This window comes from Phoxinus phoxinus (assembly GCF_949152265.1).
Source record: "Phoxinus phoxinus genome assembly, chromosome: 5".
In the NCBI taxonomy this organism is placed as follows: domain Eukaryota; kingdom Metazoa; phylum Chordata; class Actinopteri; order Cypriniformes; family Leuciscidae; genus Phoxinus; species Phoxinus phoxinus.
This window is the reverse complement of record NC_136880.1, coordinates 26,252,898-26,276,313: the sequence shown is the minus strand read 5'-3', so window position 1 is coordinate 26,276,313 and position 23,416 is coordinate 26,252,898. Positions and strand designations below refer to the sequence as shown.

The 23,416-nt window shown below is 38.0% G+C and overlaps 1 protein-coding gene across 7 annotated transcripts in view; it reads right to left on the bottom strand.

The window, feature by feature from the left end:
* Window positions 1-1,583: 1,583 nt before the first annotated feature.
* cdh7a (cadherin 7a) overlaps window positions 1,584-23,416 on the bottom strand; it is a 95,550-nt gene continuing 73,717 nt past the window's right edge. For all 7 annotated transcript variants that reach the window (XM_079611846.1, XM_079611849.1, XM_079611843.1 and 4 more), the window contains 4 exons: window positions 22,324-22,445; window positions 15,499-15,616; window positions 15,103-15,354; window positions 1,584-5,063 (listed from right to left, as the gene is read on the bottom strand). In XM_079611846.1, coding sequence (XP_079467972.1) covers window positions 4,555-5,063; window positions 15,103-15,354; window positions 15,499-15,616; window positions 22,324-22,445 — 1,001 coding nt within the window. In that variant the 3' untranslated portion in view covers window positions 1,584-4,554. The remainder of the gene's footprint in view (window positions 5,064-15,102; window positions 15,355-15,498; window positions 15,617-22,323; window positions 22,446-23,416) is intronic.

Below are 23,416 nucleotides of genomic sequence, written 5' to 3'. Positions count from 1 at the left end.
GAGACTTTATTAATGCTGTTAATTTTCTAAATGGACCACAATTTTTCACGGAACGCCCGAAGCCGTCATATTTCAGTCAAGCAAGAACAGACAATTCTAATCAATATTGCTGAGCTCTGTCTCTGACATTTGTGTCTGTCAAACTGATTTAAAATCTGAGAGGGCATCGAGTTGGAAAGCTGAGGTGGCTTGACTCACAAGCTGCAAACACCTCGCAAGTGGTGATTCGCATGAAGATGACATGCTGATGATAGCTGTGCTCTTTCAGTTCCAAGTTCAACTGAGTCCAGGCACCTTAAAAGTACCCAAGAAATCAAAACTAATCATTTTTTACACCATTTGAGTTTGCTTTGTGAACACCTAAATAATGACAAAATTCAGGTTTAAAATTAGCATCTGTCCAATTTTCAAACTTAATTAAATAATGAGGTTCTCAGAGACATATATCTCATGCATCTGTGACCTTTGTGTCTTCAGTATGTCTTGGCAATTTATTCTCTGATACCTGTACATAACATTCTTCTTCTTAAAAAAAAGTATTTATTTTGTATACTACATACTGACATGAACTGGGTCATGGCTGACATAACTTAAGCCCATAGAAGTGCATCAGTCGTGTTCCGGAAGTAAAAACCCCATTCGTTTTCTCCATAGGGGAACTGATTTGAACAGTAACTTATAAACCGTAAAAGAAAGACTCACTGTGATCTACAAGGTTGTTAATTGATGGTATATGCTTTTGTTAAGGCCAATCACCCATTTCAATTTATTTATGAAATAATCGTGTTCAGCTGTTACCCATGATTCTGAAGTAGGGGCTGATGGTTTCTTGCATTTTTTAGAGTGTAACAGCTTTTCGAAAAAGAAAAACTATAGGACGGGACTTTGCTCTATGCACCGGTTGTTGATTGGATTTTGAGATATGGGCATTGCACTCAAAAATAGAGGCAGATGAATGCAAGCTTGCACAAGTGTGTTTAAGCAGATTGGATAAGTTTGGATGTTTTCAACAGAAGCGGCAGTTACGCATGTCATTTTGATTAAAAAAGTTTTTAAAAAAAGTTAAAAAAAGTAACAAATGACACATACAAATTGTCCGATTTTTTAAATAGCCTACTTTTTCGCTTCAAACGTTTGTATTGTTTTAATTTACCCCATAGCTGGTTGGTTTGATTCATAGCTTAGAACTCTGAAATACTTTCAAATACTTTCCTTATGGAAAAAATACATCCAGAACTAGTGCCAGTGAAGAAGTGGCAGAGCACTGTTGCACTCTATTGTCTTCAGCAAGAGAGCATGTCCGTCGATATGCCCCTCACAAACATCGTGTTTTGTAATAAAACATCACAGAAAGAAATTGTGCTGGTCAAGACATTTAATGGTATAAGTGCCATTTCAGAAGTGTTTTTTAAATTACTTTAATCAACGGAAGGGAACGTAAGACCTACTTTTATGGTATTAAAATAATTTTACAAGTCATATTAATTCTAGGTAATCAGTTATTGCACTGAAGCTGTCATTATCACACTTTTCAATCACTTAGAAGTTGAGTAGCTGAAATGACCTCACACTGTACGCACATTGAAACAATATATTATTTAATTAGAAACGATGCATATAAATTGTAGTGGTTTTCTTTTAAAAAACACGCGTCTGTACATCAAGTCTTTGAGAAGAAGGTGTTGAATTGATTGTCAGCCATTCTAATGCTAAGACTTCTCCTCGGTTCAGAAAGGAAAGGCCACTTAGACAAGTAGACACTCAGCCTGACTCGGAGTTCACGTTACATTTAATGGAAATTAATGTGAAGTCGTTAAGTAAAGACATGACTCAATGTGAAGTAAATAAAAATTTCGACAAGCTTTCTATTCAGAGCTGTTCTTATAATTATTCTGAATAAATGATGGTCTGCTAGAGATCTTGAAGAAGTGAATGATTGATTATATCTTTTTAAAAGAGGACCAGTTTGTGTTATTAAGCCACTTGTAACACACCCAGCATTCCTCTCAAGTGTCTTATGAGATCATTTCCTAATAACGTCCATAATTCCAAAGCAAACAGTGACCAGCTTGTAAAAGTAAAGTAAACCGAATCAAACTCATGAAAAGAAAAAGCGACATTGATTTTCAGTCCCTTTGATATATGTGTTATAGAGTCTGATATCTGTAAAGAGAACAATGATGGGGTGACCCTATCCTCCTTTGTTTGCATTATCTGCTCGCTGCAGTGACTTGCTTAATTAAAACTGTATTTATTATTACTTAGTGCCAAGTCAAACGAGATTTCAATTGCCCTTTTAGTTTTCATTTAGTGAGCCAGTTAACAAATAATTACATTTGCTTTCTGATAGCAGCTTCCCTCTAATGATCACAGACAGTATTCTCAGTCTTTATTACCCTTAGTCAGATAAACAAACAAAATGACAAGTTATCACTTGCGTTGAAAGCCAAATCCATTATCGACGGCGTAACATGATCACTTAATAATCATACAGACTGGGCAAGACACGAAATATCCCATATAGTTCAAATCTAACTTATATCTCAGATTTTGACAGGCACAACCACAGTTGATAATGAGCACGCAAAACAAACTGACATATTAAAAGCGTGTATAGTTTGGACACTGAGAATCAATCTGAAAAACAGTTTACAGCATCTTTCTGAGTGCCAGAAGTTGCTGGGGAAGAAACTAAAATGGAACATGTTTCATGACTCAGAGCAGATCACAGCTATCTCACACTGTGATAGCGCAGGCCAGGCTGCAACAGGCGTTCGTGGAAAGACTGCCATCCTAACACGTCAAGCTGTGTACGAGTCCGACAGCGAGACTAGGCTCATTTGAGAGATCTAACTAGCCCGGGCGAGACAATTTATAGGCTAAGCTTCACGTCCGACCGTGTCGTCGCACACCCAGTCTGCCCGTGCTTAGACGCGTGATCGTATTTCTGGATGTATGCTTGTGTTCGCTAACTGAATCATCAATCTCCTCTTTCGGAGGCTAATTTAGCTGAGGCCTTTTAAATGCTCTGACAAGCTTCGTGTCATTTATCAAACTCGAAGCCCTGTTGGCTCTCTCCGCTAGCCTTGATTACATATCATGTCTGTGTGCAAACCAGCCTGTTCCACAAACAAAAGCCGCCAATTCAGCAGCCAGATCTCCACATCAAAATATGCACCGTCGGGATGTCTGAATGAATGAAAGCCGTCGTCAGGAAATGGCCACACTGTGTGCTGCAATTTGTGTGCTTTATTACAAAAATCTGTACAAAATGTCTTCCCAGTTTTAGAATGTGTTACTGTCATTTCATATCATTACAATTCAAAACCATGATAATAACCTGTCGGACAATAGCTAAACATTGAATATACTGTAGTAGTAAGGTCTGTGTTGTCCGTATGTTATACACCGTTTCACACGTCGCCAGATATTATTTAGGATAATGTCTTTACATTCTTTTTTTTCCCCTTACACTTTGCAACTCAGACTCATATAAACAACAGGCCTGCTTTAAAACAAACAGCTCTCACAAGATATTCAGCAAGAACCACTGCAAAAAAAAGAAGAAGAAGAAAAAAAAAACTGTACACGGGACAGCATAGAGCACTACAAAAACATTTTGCCGCTTAAGAGTTTCTCCACTGAGACTGAGGTTTTCGAGAAAGGAATAGGCTTAATACAAAAGACTCCCCTTCAAACGCTCGCTGTCGTAAGGATTCTCTCTACAAACTTACAAAATAACATCTCAAAATAACTCAGGTTGACAGCATCAACTGAAAGGCAAGTACTATACATTTTCAATGATTAAATCCACTCTGGCCTGTCCAGCTCGATACATCAAAGTCTATTCACTACGAGTTTGACTTGTATTTTGGTCGGCGTTACTGCAGGATACTTCAGAAGTTGTGATAGCGATACGCCTCGGCCCAAATTTTCTCATGGAACTAAGGCCTGATAACAGACGTGAAGTTATGCATAACGGATATTTTACAAAGCAACAGCTGCAGATCCTCGCTAGGCAATGCGTTCGGAAAAGATATCGTGTTCTCGATTGCTGAATTCAAATTGATTTTTTGTTTTTTTGTTGAAGAACCTATGAGTCATAGAAACATCTGAAAGAACAGAAACATTGATCTTTTGAGCATCACTGCTATATGGCACTGTTCTCATTTATAACCATGGGGAGAGCTCTTCAAATGTCTCTTAGAAACAATTGGTATTCCTGGACCAGCTCGCATGGCGCAGCGGTCCACCGTCCATTATTCTCTTGGGCCTGAAGATCGCTCTTTGGGCGCTTGCAACCACATCCCAAGTCCAGACTTGGCATCTAACTGTAATTTAAATAGAAGTGCTTCCGAATCGAATCTCCACAGTCTATTCGTTATCAAAACTGCTGCTCTCTGCAGATAAATCTCCCCCCTGCGCATTGAATGTTCCTTTTTTTTTGCTCTCCTCCTCTGTCAAGCATCAATGAGTCAGTGGTATTCTCTTGATCATTGTTCATTTCCATTATGCCCTTGATTGAGCAGACCTTGGCAGTAATTTTAATCCCGGCTAGGAGGAGAATATATTGCTGCTGTCGCCGTGACCGTACAGGTCGGCTAGCTTCCTGAAGCGAGGTCCCCAGTCGCTCAGATAGTCATAGTTCTGCTCCGAGTCTGTGCTAAGGGAGTCCAGGGAGCTGAGGGAATCAGCCACAGAGCCGCTGCCCTCGAAAGCATACGTCTGCAGGGAGTCATAGGGAGGTGCTGAAGGATCGACGTCAGCGTCCTTCAGGCGGTCCCATATAAACTCCCGGAAGATCCCGTTGTCGGGAGTGATTTTGTAAGGGGGAGGGCGGGAGCAGTAGAGGGTGGGCACTTCCGGGGTGACGTCTCGGCGGGCTTTGCTGTCCCTCACTACGTTGAGGTTTCGCAGTGCCACCATGTCAAATGCTTCCGTGTCTTCCTCACCTCCACCTTCATCGTCGTAGCGCACAATATTCTCCCGCACATCCCGGTCTTCATCCAGGATGAGAGGTTCCTTCTTCCGCCTCCTCATTGTCACAATCAGCAGCACCAGAACTGGAAACCCAAGACAGAAAAATCATATGGTGTTAGTACAAGCAAACCAGAGCTATCGTCAGTCATATGACACATTGATGATACAGAGGCAAGACAGTGGCTAGGCAGAGGTGATGTATGCTAAGTATACATACTGGTAGACCTCAAATATACAGTATATATGAGCACACATTACCATAGTTAGGGGATTTGTAAAAAAATAATAATTCATACATTTTTATTTTTTTCAGCAAGGAAACATTCAATTTGTCAAGTGACAGTAAAGACATTCATAATGTTACAAAAGATTTGCTGTTCTTTTGAACTGTCTATTAATCATGGTTTCCCACAAAATATTAAGCGGAACAACATTCAACATTGATAATAAGAAGAAAATGTTTATTGAGCAGCAAATCAGCATTTCAGAATGATTTCTGAAGAATCATGTGACACAGAAGACTGGAGTAATGATGCTGAAAATTCAGCTTTGCCATCAAGGAATAAAATACATTTTAAAATAGAATATAGTTAATTTAAATTGCAATAATAAATTTTTTTTTTTTTTACTGTATTTTTGACCAAATAAATGCAGCCTTTGTGAGCATAAGAGGAAACTTAAAAACAAAATATTATTTTTGAATAGTACTGTACACTATTTGCACACTGTCAAGAAATATACACCCTTATTAAAAGCATATAGTAACAATAATGATAATAATATAATGTATACTATTTTGAGTGTATATGTATGTACTTACATATGATATTAAATGCTGTATAATTACTATACTATTAGGTAATATAATAACTTGCATGTTGTTTACTGACTAGTATACTTACATATAGTTTAATAATTGATGCATAGCCTACATTAATAGTTTGTTATTATTATGAATTATTGTATTCATTTATAAAGTTTAAAACCTTAAATACTATATCACGAGAGTACTAACTTATTTTTAACTTATTAGAAACTATAAGTAAGAAGTAACTTGCATTTATTAATTTAATTTATTTATTTTCCTTTTTAATAATAGACATTAAGAGATGAGTCTTAAGAGAAGATGGATTCGAACAAGTCACAAGTTGTTCAAATCCATCGATAAAAAAATAAAAAAATAAATCAAGGCCACTTCTCTGACATCTTAAGTATATTTATTCATAGTTCTGTTTCCAGCAGACTACTGGGGCGCAAATAGCTGCACAGTGCTGTTTACACTTTGTGCAAATAGTCATTACGATTAAACTATTTGCTAACAATGTGAACAAGAAACCCCTTTTATATGAGAGTAGTGTTTAATAAATTGCTTCATTACAGATTCATGTCCACAGTAAACGATAATTCCATGAAAAATCAAGCACCAAGTAAGTTTTTTTTTAAGGAAGAAGAAGAAAAAGAAGAAGAAGAAGAAAACACATGTTGTGTTTTCGTGTTTTATGGTGACTTTCCATAGACATAATGATTTTTATACTGTGCAAACTGTATATTCGATCCCCTTACACTAACCCTACCCATCACAGAAAACCTTATGCTTTTTTAGATTTTCAAATGACATCACCATTTTCCGCATATGGACAAAGAAATGTCCCCACAAGGACCATTATTTCGGATATTGCCATCTTCGTGGGGACATTTTGTCCCCATAATATAGGGTTTTCAAAGACACACACACACAACTTCAAATCTCAAGCAGTCCATTTACCTTCGGTGCAAGATAAGCAAAGACATAAGAGGTGTAGAATCAGATCAGAATCTCGACCGTAACTGTATCTCAAAAATATTTATGACACCGGACCAAAATATTTTACGCTCTCATTGTTTAACACCCTATAGAACAATTCTGCCTCAAGGCCTGACACTTTAAGGTACAGCATGAAAGATAAGCTGAATTATCTCTGCAGTTCAATTAGGGCAGATCTGGTACATTAGTTTTATCAATAAGTTCATCAGACTGGGCTGTAGTGATTTTAATAACGCTGCTGACAAATCCTGAGCAGGAGGCGTTTCATCATGGGAGGTGCTCCTGGGAGCAGGAGGTGTCAAAGGAGTTACAGTCAGATTCAATCTCATCCTGCATGTTAGTTTACAGTGGTTATTAACTGTACGGACCCTTATCCGCGCACAAAAACACACGCACAGCTGAGAATTAAGCACATGCCAGCACTTTTGTCTTCTCACTCTTAGCTCTGTCATGTGTGAACAACATAAGCAAACAGACAGAGACAAACACATAGATGCACGAAGAGCAAGATTTAGGGCAGGATGCGTTGCTGTAAATATGAGGCTTTAACGGCCACTTGCTTCCTTCCCGCTCCAACACAAGCTGCTTATTCGGGAAAGGCCAGCATTAAATCCTTTTAATGAGTGCAGCATATGCCTACTGTATGTGTAAAATAAGACTGGATTATATGTCAGTCAGAAAATATCACCCTGCCCTGAAAGCACAGACACCGTATACAGCACATCAAAACTATCAACGAATGGCAAGGTTGCACCGTCGCACAAAAGACGTGTGTCTCGGTGATTCAAACCGGGGATCAAATAATGCACGGAAAAATATGGCGTGAAAGAGACGGAGAAATTCTGTCATTTTAAAAAGAGAAAAGGGTGAAGCGCATAGCGAGAAATAACTAACATAACAAGACACATGCACAAAAAAGTCAAATAAATCCATTTTTGTGGTGTGTGGAATGCAAAAACCAATCCTCCGTGTTGCCGCTCTCAGACCCATGAATGCGAGGGATCTTACAGTATAGCCACAACACAGTCCTCCCACGGGAGTCTATCTCTCTCTCTCTCTTAATGTAGATAGCGCATATGTGTATTTGGCTGCCGTTACTAAGCTTGAGGGGGAGGGAAGGGAGCAGATAAAGTAGGGAGAGAGAAAGAGGAGGTGTAAGTGGGAGCAGGCTGAAGTGAGAGAGAGAAAGATAGAGTGGAGGGAAAAGGGAGGCAAACGTCTAATGATCCATCCTTCAGGCCTGCCACAGCAAGTGTGAAATATGGTGCCAAAGTCTCATACTTCATCCTCAGGCCTAGTGTCGTTTTGCAGGGGCAGACAAGCTGGGCGAGTGGGCTGGCGAGGCAGCGGCTGCACGAGTGCAGTCATAATCACAGTACACACACACACACTCCGGGAATGATATAAACAAAAGCAAAGCCAATATCGGCCTTAAATTCAAGAGCTACTGTCTACAACCATTTATGGTGCCAACAAAGGAAATGCTGTATAAAACTGGAGATAAAGGAATGGAAAAATGAAAAATTGGTCATAATTTACTCAACCTATTTTCTTTTTGAAAATCTGTGGAACACAAAAGGAGATTTTATGTAAAATGTCCAAGCTGCTTTATAATAAAAGTGAATGGCGTGAGGAATGGACATGGCTCCAAGGCAAGATTTTCAAGAAATAAAAAAAATTTCAGTCTTTTCCTCACACAAAGCTATCATAAAAAAGGCCTTGTATAGAGAAACGATTCATTTGAAAAACTTTTATGGTGATTTTTTTTTTTTTTGTCCTTTTCTGAGCTTGACAGATCCCTTAACTATAGAGTATAACAGTAGCAAAGGAGACATTCTGAAGACCTGGAGTTTGTACCAAAATTTGAGTTTAGTAGAGTGTTACATAATAGAGAAAATGATGTATGAAATTTTTCCATATCTGGAAATCTTTTCTTACTTTCTTATTGAATGTGAGCATTGGTTTCAGTAAAAAAAAAAAAGCAAAAAGGTTGCTTTGGATATGATTTCTAGGGTGTACTATAGAATATGTAATGATGTGCAATAATGCATTTTTTATAACTGGGCAATCCACTATAATCTACTGAAATTGTATTTAACTGAAATAAAATATTCAACATTAAAGGTATGGAAAAGAGCAGCTTGGATATCTCTTTTGCATTCCACAAAAGAAACAGCATGACTTGGATTTGGAACAACACAACGGTTAGTAAATGATGACAATTGTCACTTTTAGGGTGAACTATCTATCAATAATGTATATATGCATATATCAATGCAGTTGTTTTTTGAATATTTTCTAGGAAAAAAGCAAATAATTTTATTTCTACATGTAAATGGTTTATTTCTCTTTTAAACTCAAAGCAACTCGGTTTAAAACAGAAACGTCTATTTAGCTAAAATCTAATTTTGTGTGAAGCATTGTTTTATTAGAGACAATGTGAACCTGTTGTTTAACAAACCGATATTAAAAGAGTTCTTTAAAAGACACACAAAGTCAGAAAAAAAATGTAGACAAAGTTTTTTTTTTTTTTTTTTGTATGTAGACAAAGTTACCTTTAGGGGTACAACAGCTTGTCACTGGGTCACTAGTAATATGTACCCTCCTGGCACTATATATAAAGCTTTTAGGGAAAAAATAAGGTACTAAGATCTCTTTGAAAGTCTCTTTAAGGGTTCTGCGCAGTATCAAGCTGTTGCATCCTGTAAAAAATAAAAACATTCTGAGAGTGCAGGGTTTGTATTTTTGAAGCCATTGTTATGAAGAGTTATATAGATCTAATGCAGTCTTAAAACTTAACTGTTACAGACTGTGCCCACTTTAAGGCTTGATTTACCCTCTCTGCAGTTTTGACACAAGATGGATGTTCAACGGGAGCAGCAGATCAATTTAACATTATCCTCAATTTGCAGTAATTGGATTGAGAAAACAATCCGTCATCCAGAATCAATTAAACAACAAGTGGGATATTTTGTGGGGGCCTCGTTCTCATCGACCTCTTAAAAATGAGGCAGCGACTACTAGATTATGCACTGCCCTTCATTCTCTCTTTCACTCCCTCCCTCTCTTTCTCTCGGTCTCATGCGTTCCCTTCACATATCTCAACCACTGCCAATAGCCCAGGGCAGTGAAGACTAATCAAGATATACTGGCGATATGCGGATCTATCTGGCTGTTGACATTTATGCCGCTGCCCAACACAAGGTGTTTGTGCTTTATGACACCTGTCTGTCCCTGCGTTTTAACAGTGGTGACATTATCTGCAAAATAAAATGTGATTTATTCTGGGTGATGCAAGAGCACAGTACATCGCCTTAAGGGCCCTCATAAGTATTACTGACTGCCGTCCACTTGCACCGTCAGAGGCCATAGTCAAGCGCGCCTGGAAGACAAGATGCCCTGCAATCGGTCGAGCAGAAATTGAAAAGGTGATGTCAATGTTGCGATGTATCAGAGCGCCTCGGGCTTACCTGACCTCTCTGTATTCCTCCACCTAAGACTGGAATAATGAGCACAAGGTTTCCCTCAGAACAACTAGAATGACACAGCGGCTGTCATCATGTGATATGCGCTACAGGAATCCTTTAGATTACTTTATGAAAACACTGATAAATAGTGTTTACAGATCCCTTCTTTTGAAATTTTTTGAACCATTATCAATGCTCGGGCTTGATAGTGTGACTGAGATGTTGCAATGACACTAGGCAAGCATTCAATAGAGAGTTCACCTGAAAATCTGTCATCATTTACTCGTTCTAAACCTGCTTGAGTTTCTTTCTTCCGTGGAATACTAAAGGGATTATTATTTATAGCACAACATCCAAGATGCTCTTTACCATTCAATGGAAGTGAATGTGACCAACTGTCAAGGTATGACATTCAGTCAATTTTTCCTCAAAATACCCCACAGATATTTTTATATAGCATGTTAAAGTTGTCACTTTTTGAGGGTTTGCAAAAACGCACCGTTTTGTGCCTGGACCTTTAAATGCAAATGAACTGCTGCAGAGGGCGGGGTTTCAAGAGCTCGTGTGTGTTAGCAGCTGCGATTACCTCATGCAGTGTGTCTCATGGCTAAGGCCATGTCCACACTAATAGGTTTTCGTTTGAAAACGTATATTTTTCTTTCCGTTTTGGCCTTCTGTCCACACTGAGACGGCGTTTTAAGTCAACGAAAACGTAGCTTTTGGAATACGCTCTCCAAAGCGGATAAATTTGAAAACGCCGTTTCCGCGTTGTAGTGTGGACTGTGAAGCCGGAGGTATTTGAAAACGTTGACGCAAGTTTAGTCATGTGATCCATGTTGTACCAATAGATATTCATGTTTACCGGTATTGTGCCTGTTATGTGCTATTCACTTTTACACTGTTGTTAAATATATGTTACTTTGCACACTCTTCATATCACAGTCCTGCAAAGATGACAGAAAATGTACTCACATTTTCTGTCCTGCAGCAATACAGGAGAGCAGTTGCGTTTTAGACCAAACATATGGTGAGTGCGACCTGGACGCATCAGTGAATGGTGAGATATTTTGCTAAATAAAATTATACTGTTAGAAGAATTGAGCGATAACTTTATTATTTATTATTTCATCTGTATCATCTCAGTGAGCTTTTGTGAGGTTTTACGCATGCGCAGTAGGGTGAATTTAGATGTTTCTCATCCACACTGAAACGTCGGAAAACGCTACTGTGGACGGAGACCGTTTTTAAACGAAAATGCCGTTTTAAAATGTATCCGGATTAATGTAGACAGTAGCCTAAAATTACAGAAACTGTTCTGCCTTTTATGTTTAAACGGAGTCAGACAAAGATGGAGAGACTCAAGAAGAAGTGACAACATGTAGAATGCAACAGGACATCTCTAAATGGTTAGTTGATGAACTTATGTTGCTGATGTGGAGTTAACTATCTTCAATTAGCATATTCTGTCATGATAATCTATAAATCGCTCGTATAGGAACTGTTGTGAGACGCACACAGAGTGACTTTCGATTGCATGTGAAAAGACGGATGCTAAAGTTTGAGCTGACTCACAAATGTACTCTTATACAACAACTCTTCCTCTTCTCAACAAGGACTGCGTGTTCCCGGGGGCGAGGTTTATGTACATTTTAGGGTTGGTTATGTCACTAACCCGGGAGGAATGTCGTGTAGTCCCTACCAGCCGTTTGTTGTAGTCCTTTTCTTTAAAAGCAAATATCTTCCTTTGCTTTGAACTTTGAGCGTTGTAATTTTGCAGATGTTGTTTTATGCTCAAACAGCAACATTACACACTAACTAAAGTTAGAAAAGTGAAATCATAGTCGACCAGCCCTTTAAAATATGGCTCCAAAAGTGGGTTTTCGCAGTGATGTGACCCATTTTGGGTTCCCCAAAGAACCTTTCAGCAAACAGTTCTTAAAAGACCCTTTTCTTAGTCAAAAGTACATTTTAATAACAAAGAATCTTAATTCCAAATATAAAATAAAAAAAACTTTTGTGGAATGGTTCTAAAGGTTCTCTATGGAACCATAGATGGCAATAAAGAATCTTTATCAAAAAGAGCAGCGTGAACTTGATTTAAAACATCTAATTTTGTGTTCAACGACAGCTCAAAAGAGTCATGCAGGGGTGAAATAACAATATTTTATTTTCTCGGTGAAAAAATCCTTTAATGGAGAAACTCTTTTGTACTGTACGTTGTTAGATAAAAAAAGACAAAAGACTCAAAGTTGACATGTCCTTGTGTATCATTCATTGCTTGGCGCGGTTTAGTTGTGCGCTGCTTTGATAACTAAAGCAGCAGCAGCCAAAAAGCTTGTTGATTCATTACTCTGAATAAGATAAAAGCGAAAAAGAAGCTTCTTTTCCCTCTGCAGCTCTCCTACTCTGAAGGCATCCTCCTCCCCTCAACCATGAGTGAGCAGTCTTGAGCCCCTTAGGGGCCGGACTCTCTTTGCCAAAAATAACTGCATTGCTCAGATCAGGCAGCGCAGTGGTCTAATCCAACTCGTGTAGTTTGGGAGGAGATGGGGTGGCGGCACTGGAGATCCCTACATTCACACGAGACAGCAAACCACAGGAATGACTATTTAACATCAGTTACAGCTGTTAGCGGAGCTCACATTCAGATGATAAATACTTAAAAACAGCGATCAATCAAAACAGTGATGGAGTCTGCTATTGTGTGCCACAAGCTGTGCTGTTTGGTGAAGATGGGATTTCTCACAGGTTCCTGTTGAACCTGAGGAAAGACAACAACGAGAAGCTAAATATGTCTCATGGTTTCCACAGTAATATTAAGCACAACCGTTTTTAACTTTGATAATAATTAGAAATGTTTCTTGAGCAGCAGTTCAACATGTTAGAATGACTTCTGAAGGATCATGTGACACTGAAGACTGGACATTTTCATATATATTAATATTAAAATAAATGCAGCTTTAGTGAGTCTTCTTTCAAAAACGTTTAAAGGGTAGTTTATTATGTTTACTTTTCTGCTTATTATGTTGTTTTCCATGTTTTAAGCATAAACCTCAATACATTTAGTTAGATTTGTACTGAAAATAAGAGGAAAAAAGGAATTTGAATCTGAAATCAAGTCTTAATGTCTCATGGAATTTTGCTTCATCATGATCTTATGTATGGTGATCCAAGTCATGTGTGAGCACAGCACAGAGTTCTTAGGGAATGTGAAATTGAAACACATTGCATTCAGCTTCACTGCAACATATTATTTCAGATCTACTGTTTAGTTGTAACGTATCTATTCAGATAAAAATGAACTAGTTCATACTTAGATGTAATGGCACAAAAGAGGCGGAAAGAGCTTCCTTTGTTACATATTTGTAATCTGTGCACTCAGAAAAAAAAAAAAAAAGGAAATTACTGGGGTTTGATTCAAAATGTACACACAAATTCCTGTCTTGTCACAATAATAGGACTCAGACAGAGACAACATCTGTCAGTAAATAGAGTTGTGGCTGTGTCCGTAGACAGATCTCCACATCGCCATCACAGCCAGAGAGACAACCTATCAATGGTATAATCAAGAAATCAATCAAACCATCAGGACTGCATTCACTCCCTCTGTGCAGTCTTCAGGTCGACAAATCAACACAAAGGCACACCAGTCAACCAATCAGACCAAGTGAATGGCACATATGAGGTAGAGGTCACTCATCAAACAATCAGCTAATAAGGCTCCAAATAATAAGTAATCATCCAGACCTGCAGCCTCCCTATAAGAAGGTAAACAAGTCAATTGTGGCCAAGCAGACCTCTCAGCGCATGCCGAGTCCCAACTGTTAGAGCAGTCGTGCCAGCACTTCTAAAGTAACGGCAGCCCAAATGTGTGCTAAATGTCAGTACGGGGGAGGTGGAAATGCAAGGAATGCTCTTAAAAAATGATTTGAAAAACAATAACAAAAATTGGGAAAATATCCTTTGATTGGAAGCTGCGTTCACAAAGCTCTCTGGTATTTTTAAATGCGGATACCCAAACATTAGTTTTCTCTTAAAGACAACATGAAATAAAAATATTTTTTAAATATAATGTTATTCATAAATAATAAAATGGCCCTGGCCCATGGACATAATTTATCAAAAAAAAAATTAAAAAAAATAATACAAAATACACTACTGTTCAAATGTTTGAGGTAGGTACAATTGGATAAATGTTAATTGAAAGAGCTCTCTTATGCTCTCAAGTAAAAATTTTAATATTGTGCAATATTATTTAAAATACATTTATTTTAAAATGTCATTTATTTCTGTGATGGCAAATCTGTTACTCCAGTCTTCAGTGTAACACGATCCTTCAGAAATCATTCTAATATACAGCATTTATTTGAAATAGAAATAGTTTGTAACAATGTAAATGTCTTTACTGTCACTTTTGATTAATTGAATGTATTATTGTATATAAATGTAAATAAAATGTATATAAACATTCTTAAACTTACACCAAACATTTGAACAGTAGTGCATTTTAAAAATGTAACATTCTAAGCCTCTGAAACCTTTTCTTCAAATTTCCAGCAGAATATTTTGTTTCACTCGGAAAAAAATGTACATTACAAAAGCTAAATGTTGTTTCATAATAAGCCATTTGAGTGTTGATTTGATCATCCCAAACAGCCGGACACAACAACACTGGTTAAATCATTGGGAGGAGTTTGAGGCAGGATTATGCGTTTTTAGACCTATTAAAGAAAGGGAAATGACGGCAAGCAAACAAAGAAAAGCAGCACTTTGTCAATGTCAGTTTGTTTCATTAAACAGGCTTATTAACCATTGCTCTATGTGCGCAGGAGGAATAAATGTATTTCCTACCAAGCAGGGTGATGATGCAGGCCAGGATGGCGATGAGAGCTCCGGTGCTGAGTCCAGCTGACAGCATGAAGGCCTCTGTGCCACATGACTGGGGCGTCCCATCAGAGTCACAGTCACACACTCTAATAGACAGCGTGTTAGTGCTGCTGAGGGCAGGGGACCCGCTGTCCACTATCAACACTGGCAGTCGATACATAGCCTGTTCCCTCCTCTGAAAACCACTCCGCTTAGTTAGTACAGAAGCGGTATTGTCTGCAGAGAGAAAGAGACATATGATATCATGAGAAAAGTGAAAAAATGACTCCTATGAATAGATAAGATGAAACCATTTCTGTCTTAGGAATAAGAGCTGAGATTCAAGGATTCGCTATAAACTGTCTTAATGAAATGACGCACCTTTATTGTCTCGGAGGGTGAAGTTCATGTTCCCAGCTGTCTCTGCAGTGAGGGAGAAGAAGAAGCGATGCCCGCTGGGTGGTTCATCTTTATCCACTGCACTTACTGTTTCAATGACCTAAGACAGTGTTGAAGAGGGAGTAAAGAACAGGAAGATGAATACTGCTGTTATCGCCTCACTACAGACAAAATAATCCACAGCTTTCTCGCTCAAAACACTGCATTGTCACAATAACAATGAATGTTTCATGAATTGAATTATTTAATTGATGAGTTGACTAATTAGTTAAAACATTTTTTTTTAAATATTTGCTCAGTAAGGCACCAGAAGAAAGATAATTCAAGACATTACATTTTTGTGGCAAGTTGAAGCACTGAATAAGTCAATTAATTATGTAATGAATTAAGTCAATGTATATTTTGTTTCTATATAACTGAACATACACTGTACAAAGTGGATACAAACTGGCTTCTTCAAGCAGTCATATCTAACTGAGCTGACCATTATTGTATTTGTTGATGTAACCTAATGTAATCAAACTGAAACCGTCAAATGATCTAATATTTTTGAGCTTAATAAAAAGTTTATTTAGATGCAACTCTATGAATATTTTAGATTCAATTGTGATACTATAAACAGTAAACTCAGCATCTCTCGCCATGAGAGCCACATATTAAGACAATTAACAGTTAATCTTTTAAATATTAACCCCAAGACCCTTGCCATTTTAACACATTTCTTTACCGAATTAATGGTAACACTTTACAATAAGGTTTCATTAGTTAACATTAGTTAACAAAGATGAGCAAATACAGTAACAAGTATTGCTCATGTTAGTTCATAAATTAACTAATGTTACCAAATGAAACCTTACTGTAAAGTGTTACCAAATTAATTAACTAATATAACATGTTAAATCTTTTTCATGTAACACCACACAACACATTTCAGCCATCAGCTGAATTCAAGGTGGTGAACTTGGAAGAAACAAATACACAATTCACAAGTTTAAATCACACTGAAAACAACATCAGGAGGATAGGCGAAGCCAGTAAGCTATCTGTGAGAGATGGCGCTCGTACGGTATCCAGGGATTTAGCAGAGTAGAGGGCCATCCCAGTCTAAATCTGGACCGAAACCCCTCTAAAGCTGGGCAAAGTGCTGCGTTTTAGTGATGAATATCAGGGTGACCCATCAGGTGGTACGCTAAGAAGATTCTCCTGACACACTGTTGTGGCCTAATCTGTGGGCTTTGGCTGGGTTAAATACTGTGCACAGCTCTTCCCTTGTGTCAGGCTGGAGTCAGCACAAACTCAATCTGCTTGAAAAATCTCCTAAAACCTCACACACAGGCCGAATGCAGCGGAGCTGCAGCTAACAGACTCTTCTGTATCTTTTCCTTGCTCGTCCGAGGAATATGACCTTGTGCTAACAGAGAGTTCTCAGCACTTTAATACCCCACTCATTTATTTTTATTTAACACCCCTCCCCCACATTTACGCTAAGTGAGTATTTGGCAATGGGAACTCTGACGGATTTATCATTTATCTGTAAATATTTTTAAAACGTTGCACTATTAAAAACCTGCATAAATGACACAAGCAGCACAGGATGTTCCCTCAGCACCAAGCTCTGATTACAGTAAACTGTGACAAATTTAATTACAGATAGTCCATTAAGGCGAATGCAAAGTGTATTGATAAAATCATCGATGCAACGGGTTCATTTAAAATGAATAAGAACATCTTGCCAAGGCAGAACAGCTTAAACAAAACCTGATTTTGCAGTTGACTGAGGAGAAATGTCAATAACATTTTTTTTAAGAATAATACTGCAATAGCTCTTGTATAGCCAAGAAGTGCATATACAGTATGAAAATAAAATGGGTGATTTAAGCTCTTTTCGCAGTACATGTAAAAATGGCTGGAGGGCAAGGAATCTCCCCTGTGGCACCTGGTTTTAAAGAGGGGAAAAGTGGTAAGACCGTCCGTGAAGAGTTAGCAGTCACAAGCGCTTTAAAACACCAGTCTGTCAGCCTGCCACTGCTGACCGTGTCTCTGAGGCATACAGAAACAAGACAGAATATAGACGACCTTAAAGAGATAAAAAAAAAAAAAAACACTCACTCCTCATAATCTAATCTGCTAAATCACCTGTAACAAATCATCTGGCTCATTTAGAGACCGAAGCTTCAATTCATATTAAGCTTCTATTAAATTCAAAAAGGCATATTAGGAACAAAAGAGAAACCAAGGGCACAGAGAAAAGAGCTTTGCCGTGGGAAGCAAAGGTGAAGACATACGTTTGGTGGATGTGACCCCATTACAGGCACTTGTTGGATGGGGATCTGGGGACCTTTTTCAACAAGCCATCTGTTTTAGCCTCGAATGCAATGATGGGGAATATTCCCCCTCGTATCACATACATTGGAGATGGGTGATTATTATGATCACCTAGTCATCCAACAACGGATTTTATCTATAAAACTTTATCTTATAAAGTTTAGAATTTTTCATTGTTAATAGAACTGATTGTCAACAATAGCGAAGATTAAACAAAAATGTGCTAATTAAACAATATTGCTGATGAAAATAAGATATTAACAATGTACTAACCAATGTTTTCAAAATGAAACAATTATGAAATAATAAAGAATTAAATAATCCAGTCACAAATAATTCCAACTAACTTCTGGTTTTAAAGAAGAAAAGACTAGAGCCTGGCTTGCATCATTTTTTAATGTCTTGCAGTGAGCGTGTTATTTTTTTATGACGCTGTATCAAGATAAAAAATGAATCTGCATTCTGGTTTGTTACATTGCACTACTGTATAGTTTCTTTTTAACACAAGAACACATCTTACGTCTGAGCGGAATCAAACAAACACAAAACCAGTCTAATTATACAGGACTTCGACTGGTCATTCAGACATCCCTCATTTTGAAATAATGTACTTTCCCCACAATCTAGCTCTTTGAGTACGTAGGAAAAAAAGAGAAAGAATTAAATTTGCACTCAAATCTGGTTTCATTTGCTCATGAAACCTGGCAACAGCATTACCGCACACCTATATGCAACACTTCATTCTTCCTCCAGGCAATTCTGAATTTAAATTCGAGAGCTCCATACAGTCTCTTTCAGAGGGGCTCGCTTCTTGATGGAGCAGGTGCGAAGCTCTAAATTTACAAATGTGCAGATGAGGTGTACGAAAACAACAAAGTGGAGATACACTCAAAGATAATTTAACAGCAAGCATGAAAGCTGGCTGAAAAAGAGCCTATTCCGCCACAGACGCAAAAACACGCCACTGAAGTGACAAAGAACGTAAAAGTGCCATCACTGTTTGTTGATGATACTGTCCCTCATGGCAAACACTCTGTCTGATCAAAATTCTTCATCTAACAGCTCCAGAACACCTCATTCAAAGGCTTTGACTTTCAGATTTGGTCTCCAAAAGCACTCCAGGATGTCTGAGAGCCTCTGTTCTGCAGGTACAGCGTTTTAAGGGCCGTGATAAGGACAGAGTCCTCGTGCCAAGAATCACAGGAGGGATCCGTGCAATCAAGACAGCATTTGACTATCACTGCTGCATCGCTCAAGTGCTCCCATGGCTGAAGATATGGAAGTGAACATGAATCACAGGGGAAACTAAATCATTATGAAAACATACAGACGCTTTCATCTCTACTCAGAGAAAGAGAGACCGTTCTACTGTTCCTCGGAGAGGCAGGAAAGTAATTTAGCCTCTAATATGAGAGAGAGCTCTGAAAGTTAGAAGTGATAGAAGTCTGAGGTGTCCAAAACACATGGAGAGTGTTCTTGGGGGACTTAGGTAATGCATTTCAAGGCTACGATAGCGTTTGTGAAAAGAGCCCACCAGCACCTTTTCATTTAGGCAAAACAAACACAGTTCCCTGTGACTCTGGGACACAGGCAGGCCAGGACTAATTGTTATGGCCCAGACAATCATGCCACTACAGGGGATTGTATCTCATGCTCAGTAAACCCTGTAGCCTTGTTCTGTTCTCTCTTTGTTTCGAGAGCTCTTGTGGGAGGGATTATTTTTTTCTTAAGAAAAAGAAAAACATCCTTCAGTATTCTTTCACCGCTCCCAAAAGAACTGATCAGATCAAGTCAATTTCTGATACACTAATAAAAACAACATCGTAATTAAATGAGTAAAAATTTCAAACACCTCTGCAAATGCTTGACTATTAACTCTCCTCTAAATATATCTTTCTGAGATTTAAATGAAACAATTACAATTACTAAGTGGGGTTTCCATGGAAGCTTGCTTTATTCAACTATTTATATATAAAAAGATGTTTGCGAGATGGTGAACGTGACCGGCAATCGGATGGTCGGATGAATTTCTGGTATGTTAGAAATGTTGGTCGCTCCTCGTGACTATATCGCACAGTTGAAGCAGAGCTACGAACCGATTGTCCTAAACTCTGTGTTTTTTCCCTCACTCCGCCTGCGGGAAAACAGAAGTTTAACCATTTCACCTGCAGCAAAAAAAAAAAAAAAAAAAGGGATATCTTTAAGTTCTGTAGCTCAAACTATCTACAAATTACTGTTGCTTACCTCCCGTTCGTGTTGCAAAATTGATTAACCATTACCCACGTCTTCCAACCCATCTGCGATATCTACACCGTGCCTCTTTTATTCATTTGTTAAACAATGCATTTGAAATAAATGTTTTTAATTTTCATTGATGACTAATTATTGCAGTGTTCGGACATATTATAGACTGGTAATAATTAATTATATGCCTATAATTTGTTGCAATCGACCTAAATGTTTTAGACAATTTTCAATGAGGAGTAAGCTTCTATGTAATATTTTATTATCCTCACATTGGTTATGCAGTGATGCGCTATAAAATTATTGCGTGGCAAATTAATTATGATAGCCTATCAATTTAATAATAAAAGTAGCCTAGGCCTTACCTAATGATATTGATGCTTGTTTTGACAATATCTCCCTCTGGATACATGATGTGAAATATGCGCGAATCGGCGCGATAAACCCCCGTGCCGGGTTGCGCCTAGAGTCTAGACCGTATAGTGTGAGCACATAAATCCTGAGCTTTGGCTTTACATCACATGCGATCTACTCGCTCAGTGTGAGTAGGTACCTTGCTGAAATCGCACAGACATCGCACCGTGTATGCCCGCCTTTAGGCTTTTCTACATCAGTGTTATTCACTTATCATTCCCTATGATTTTAGGGGTAAGTTAGGTTTAGGGGTAGGGATATGGTTAGGATCTAATTTTCGGACAGGGATGCTGTCCCAGGAACATTACTTAGCGAAATCACGGTGACCATTGTGAGATACAAAATAAAACAAGAAATAGTCACATTGTGAGTCACAAATGCAAGAAATAATCAAGAAATCATTATAAGTTAAAGGACATACAGACATACTGACATACAGACAGACATACTGTAAACTTGAAATCATTAGATATTTGCATTTGTAAGAAAAGGCCACAAATTATGAGAAATACATTTGCAATTGTGATACAGTCTTAATTCTGAGATAAATTCGCATTTATGAGAGTCAATTGTAAGATATGTCGCAAATTAGAAATAAACGGATATTTTTGGAAACAGGCTTCCATAGGTTTCAGCTATTCACATATTGTTTTATTGTATATTATTATTAAATCAAGCGTTGTTCTTGTTTGTATTATTCTAGTATTAGAAAATAAAAAATGCTCTCAGAATGCTCTCAGAAGGAAAGGTGCCTCTAGTTGATTGTAGAATCAGTCTTGTTTTCACCACTGGTGTTGGTCCTCTGACATTACCCAGCGCTTTTCTAGATCAATGGTGAATCAAGTCACAAACTTTATCAGCGGCTTTTATCATTCCCATTTGGACAGAACAAAGGTCCAGAATGTTTTCTCCATGCATTTAGTATGTGGCATTCGTAATGCCCTTTATACCACATTTATCTTAGTAATGACGTTCTGACAAACATTGGAATATGAATGTGACAGAGAATGTGTTTGAATCAGGGCATGTTGCTGACTCGAAAAATGAGGAATCCGTTGGTTTGCTTGTGTTTGTTTTCAGCAATTGCCTGCTGCAGGACCTCACATTTGGCTACTTGACAATGCCACGCTCCCCAACAAACCAATTTCATGCCACAGTCACCTCTGTCTCATTTGCATCAGTGTAAAGCTTTTTCTGCATGAGCGCACAATGTTTTGATCCCCTGATTAGAGTGATCTGCAGCAGAAAGTCACTAGAATCCTGTTGTTATCATTTTGTCCATCTGTGGCTCTCGCTGTTCTTTACTGGCTACTGATCAGCACTAAGGTCCAGATTCTTTCTGGTTAAGTTCTATCAGAAATATAAACTAATGAAAAGCAATATTTATGAGTTTCTTTCTTCTGTTGAACACAAAAGAAGATTTTTTATTTTTTAAAGAATTTTGGTAACCAGGCAGTTGACGGAATAGTAGAAAAGAAAAAAAAAAACTACGGATGTCAATGGGTGCCATCAACTTTTTGATTCCCAACATTCTTCAAAATATCTTTTTTTGTGTTCAACAGAAAAAAAAGAAACTCATTCAGGTTTGGAAGAACATGAGGGTGAGTAAATGATGACAAAATGTTTTACTTTTGGGTGAACTATTCCTTTAAGCTGCACTGCAATGCATCTCTTTTCTCATTTATTAGTTGCTTCCAAGAGTAATAGTGCACAAATAATTAGTGTAGTATCAGAGAAGATTTTGTTGTTTAATTGCACTATACAAGTATTGAAATCACATTTGATATGAAAGCCTTTCTGTTGAAGAATCAAGAGCCACAATACCTGTCCTGGACCAATGTTTTCACACAGGAAGGTCTCATACTCTATGGCAAAGACTGGCGCGTTGTCATTAATGTCCATCACTGTGATCAGAGCCACTCCTTTCCCCACCTGCGACGGATCCACTGAAACACAGAGAAAAATATGCATGCATGAACAGGCTAACAGATGAAAAAACATGAGGACACCAACACATTTATTTCAATATGTTTCATTTATTTAAATGGGTTACATTTCTTAATGGGTCGCATTTATTTAAATATGTGCCTTGCCATATTTCCGGCCATAGTCACCATTAGTTTATTCACTGGGGGCTTTAAATCATCATTATGAAAAGACTTCACACAAAAAAAGTGTTATAAAACTAAAAAAAGCTCAAATGAATAGTATACAAAACATTAAGTATAATTATGATGTACATTCATTATGTATCAGTGTATAATAAAGGTAGAGAAGAGGTTGTGAGGGGATCCTGAAGCAGTTGTCACACGAGTGTGCCAAGCAGCCATTTAGCTACACTTGCGTTGAGATTGACAGGATAAGATGAACATTCTCCCCCTGAACTTTCTTTTAAAGGCTCCACTTAAATATTCCCATTGATGTTCTTACAAGCGATTGCAAATGTACTTCTCCTACTGCGGCTGCCTAAACTTTGTTCACTTGGCCCATTTTATCCAGAGAAACAAACATTTATATTTGAAGCTGAGTAACATTAACAATTTGACCCTTTGTATACAGGAGGCACAAAAGAGACAAGGCCGGACTGAGGAGTAAATCTTATCTTAAGACATGATAGTCACTGCGATTTATGCAACACAGCAAACTGAAATAGGAATTAGCTGCTGGGTTTTTTTGTTGCTCACTTCTCCCATGAGTGCTATAAAAAAAGACTGCAGGAAATTTACTGCTGCAATACACGCAATAGAATTTTATGTGAGTTTGAATCAAATATGAGCTGTCAAAAAATACAGGCCAGTTGCAACATCATACCATTTATCAGTAATATGATCCAAAACCGCAGACGTAAAGGGCCTTTTTTGTACGACTCGGGTACATACATGAATGGTTTGAAGTTGAACGTTAAACGTTGAGTCAA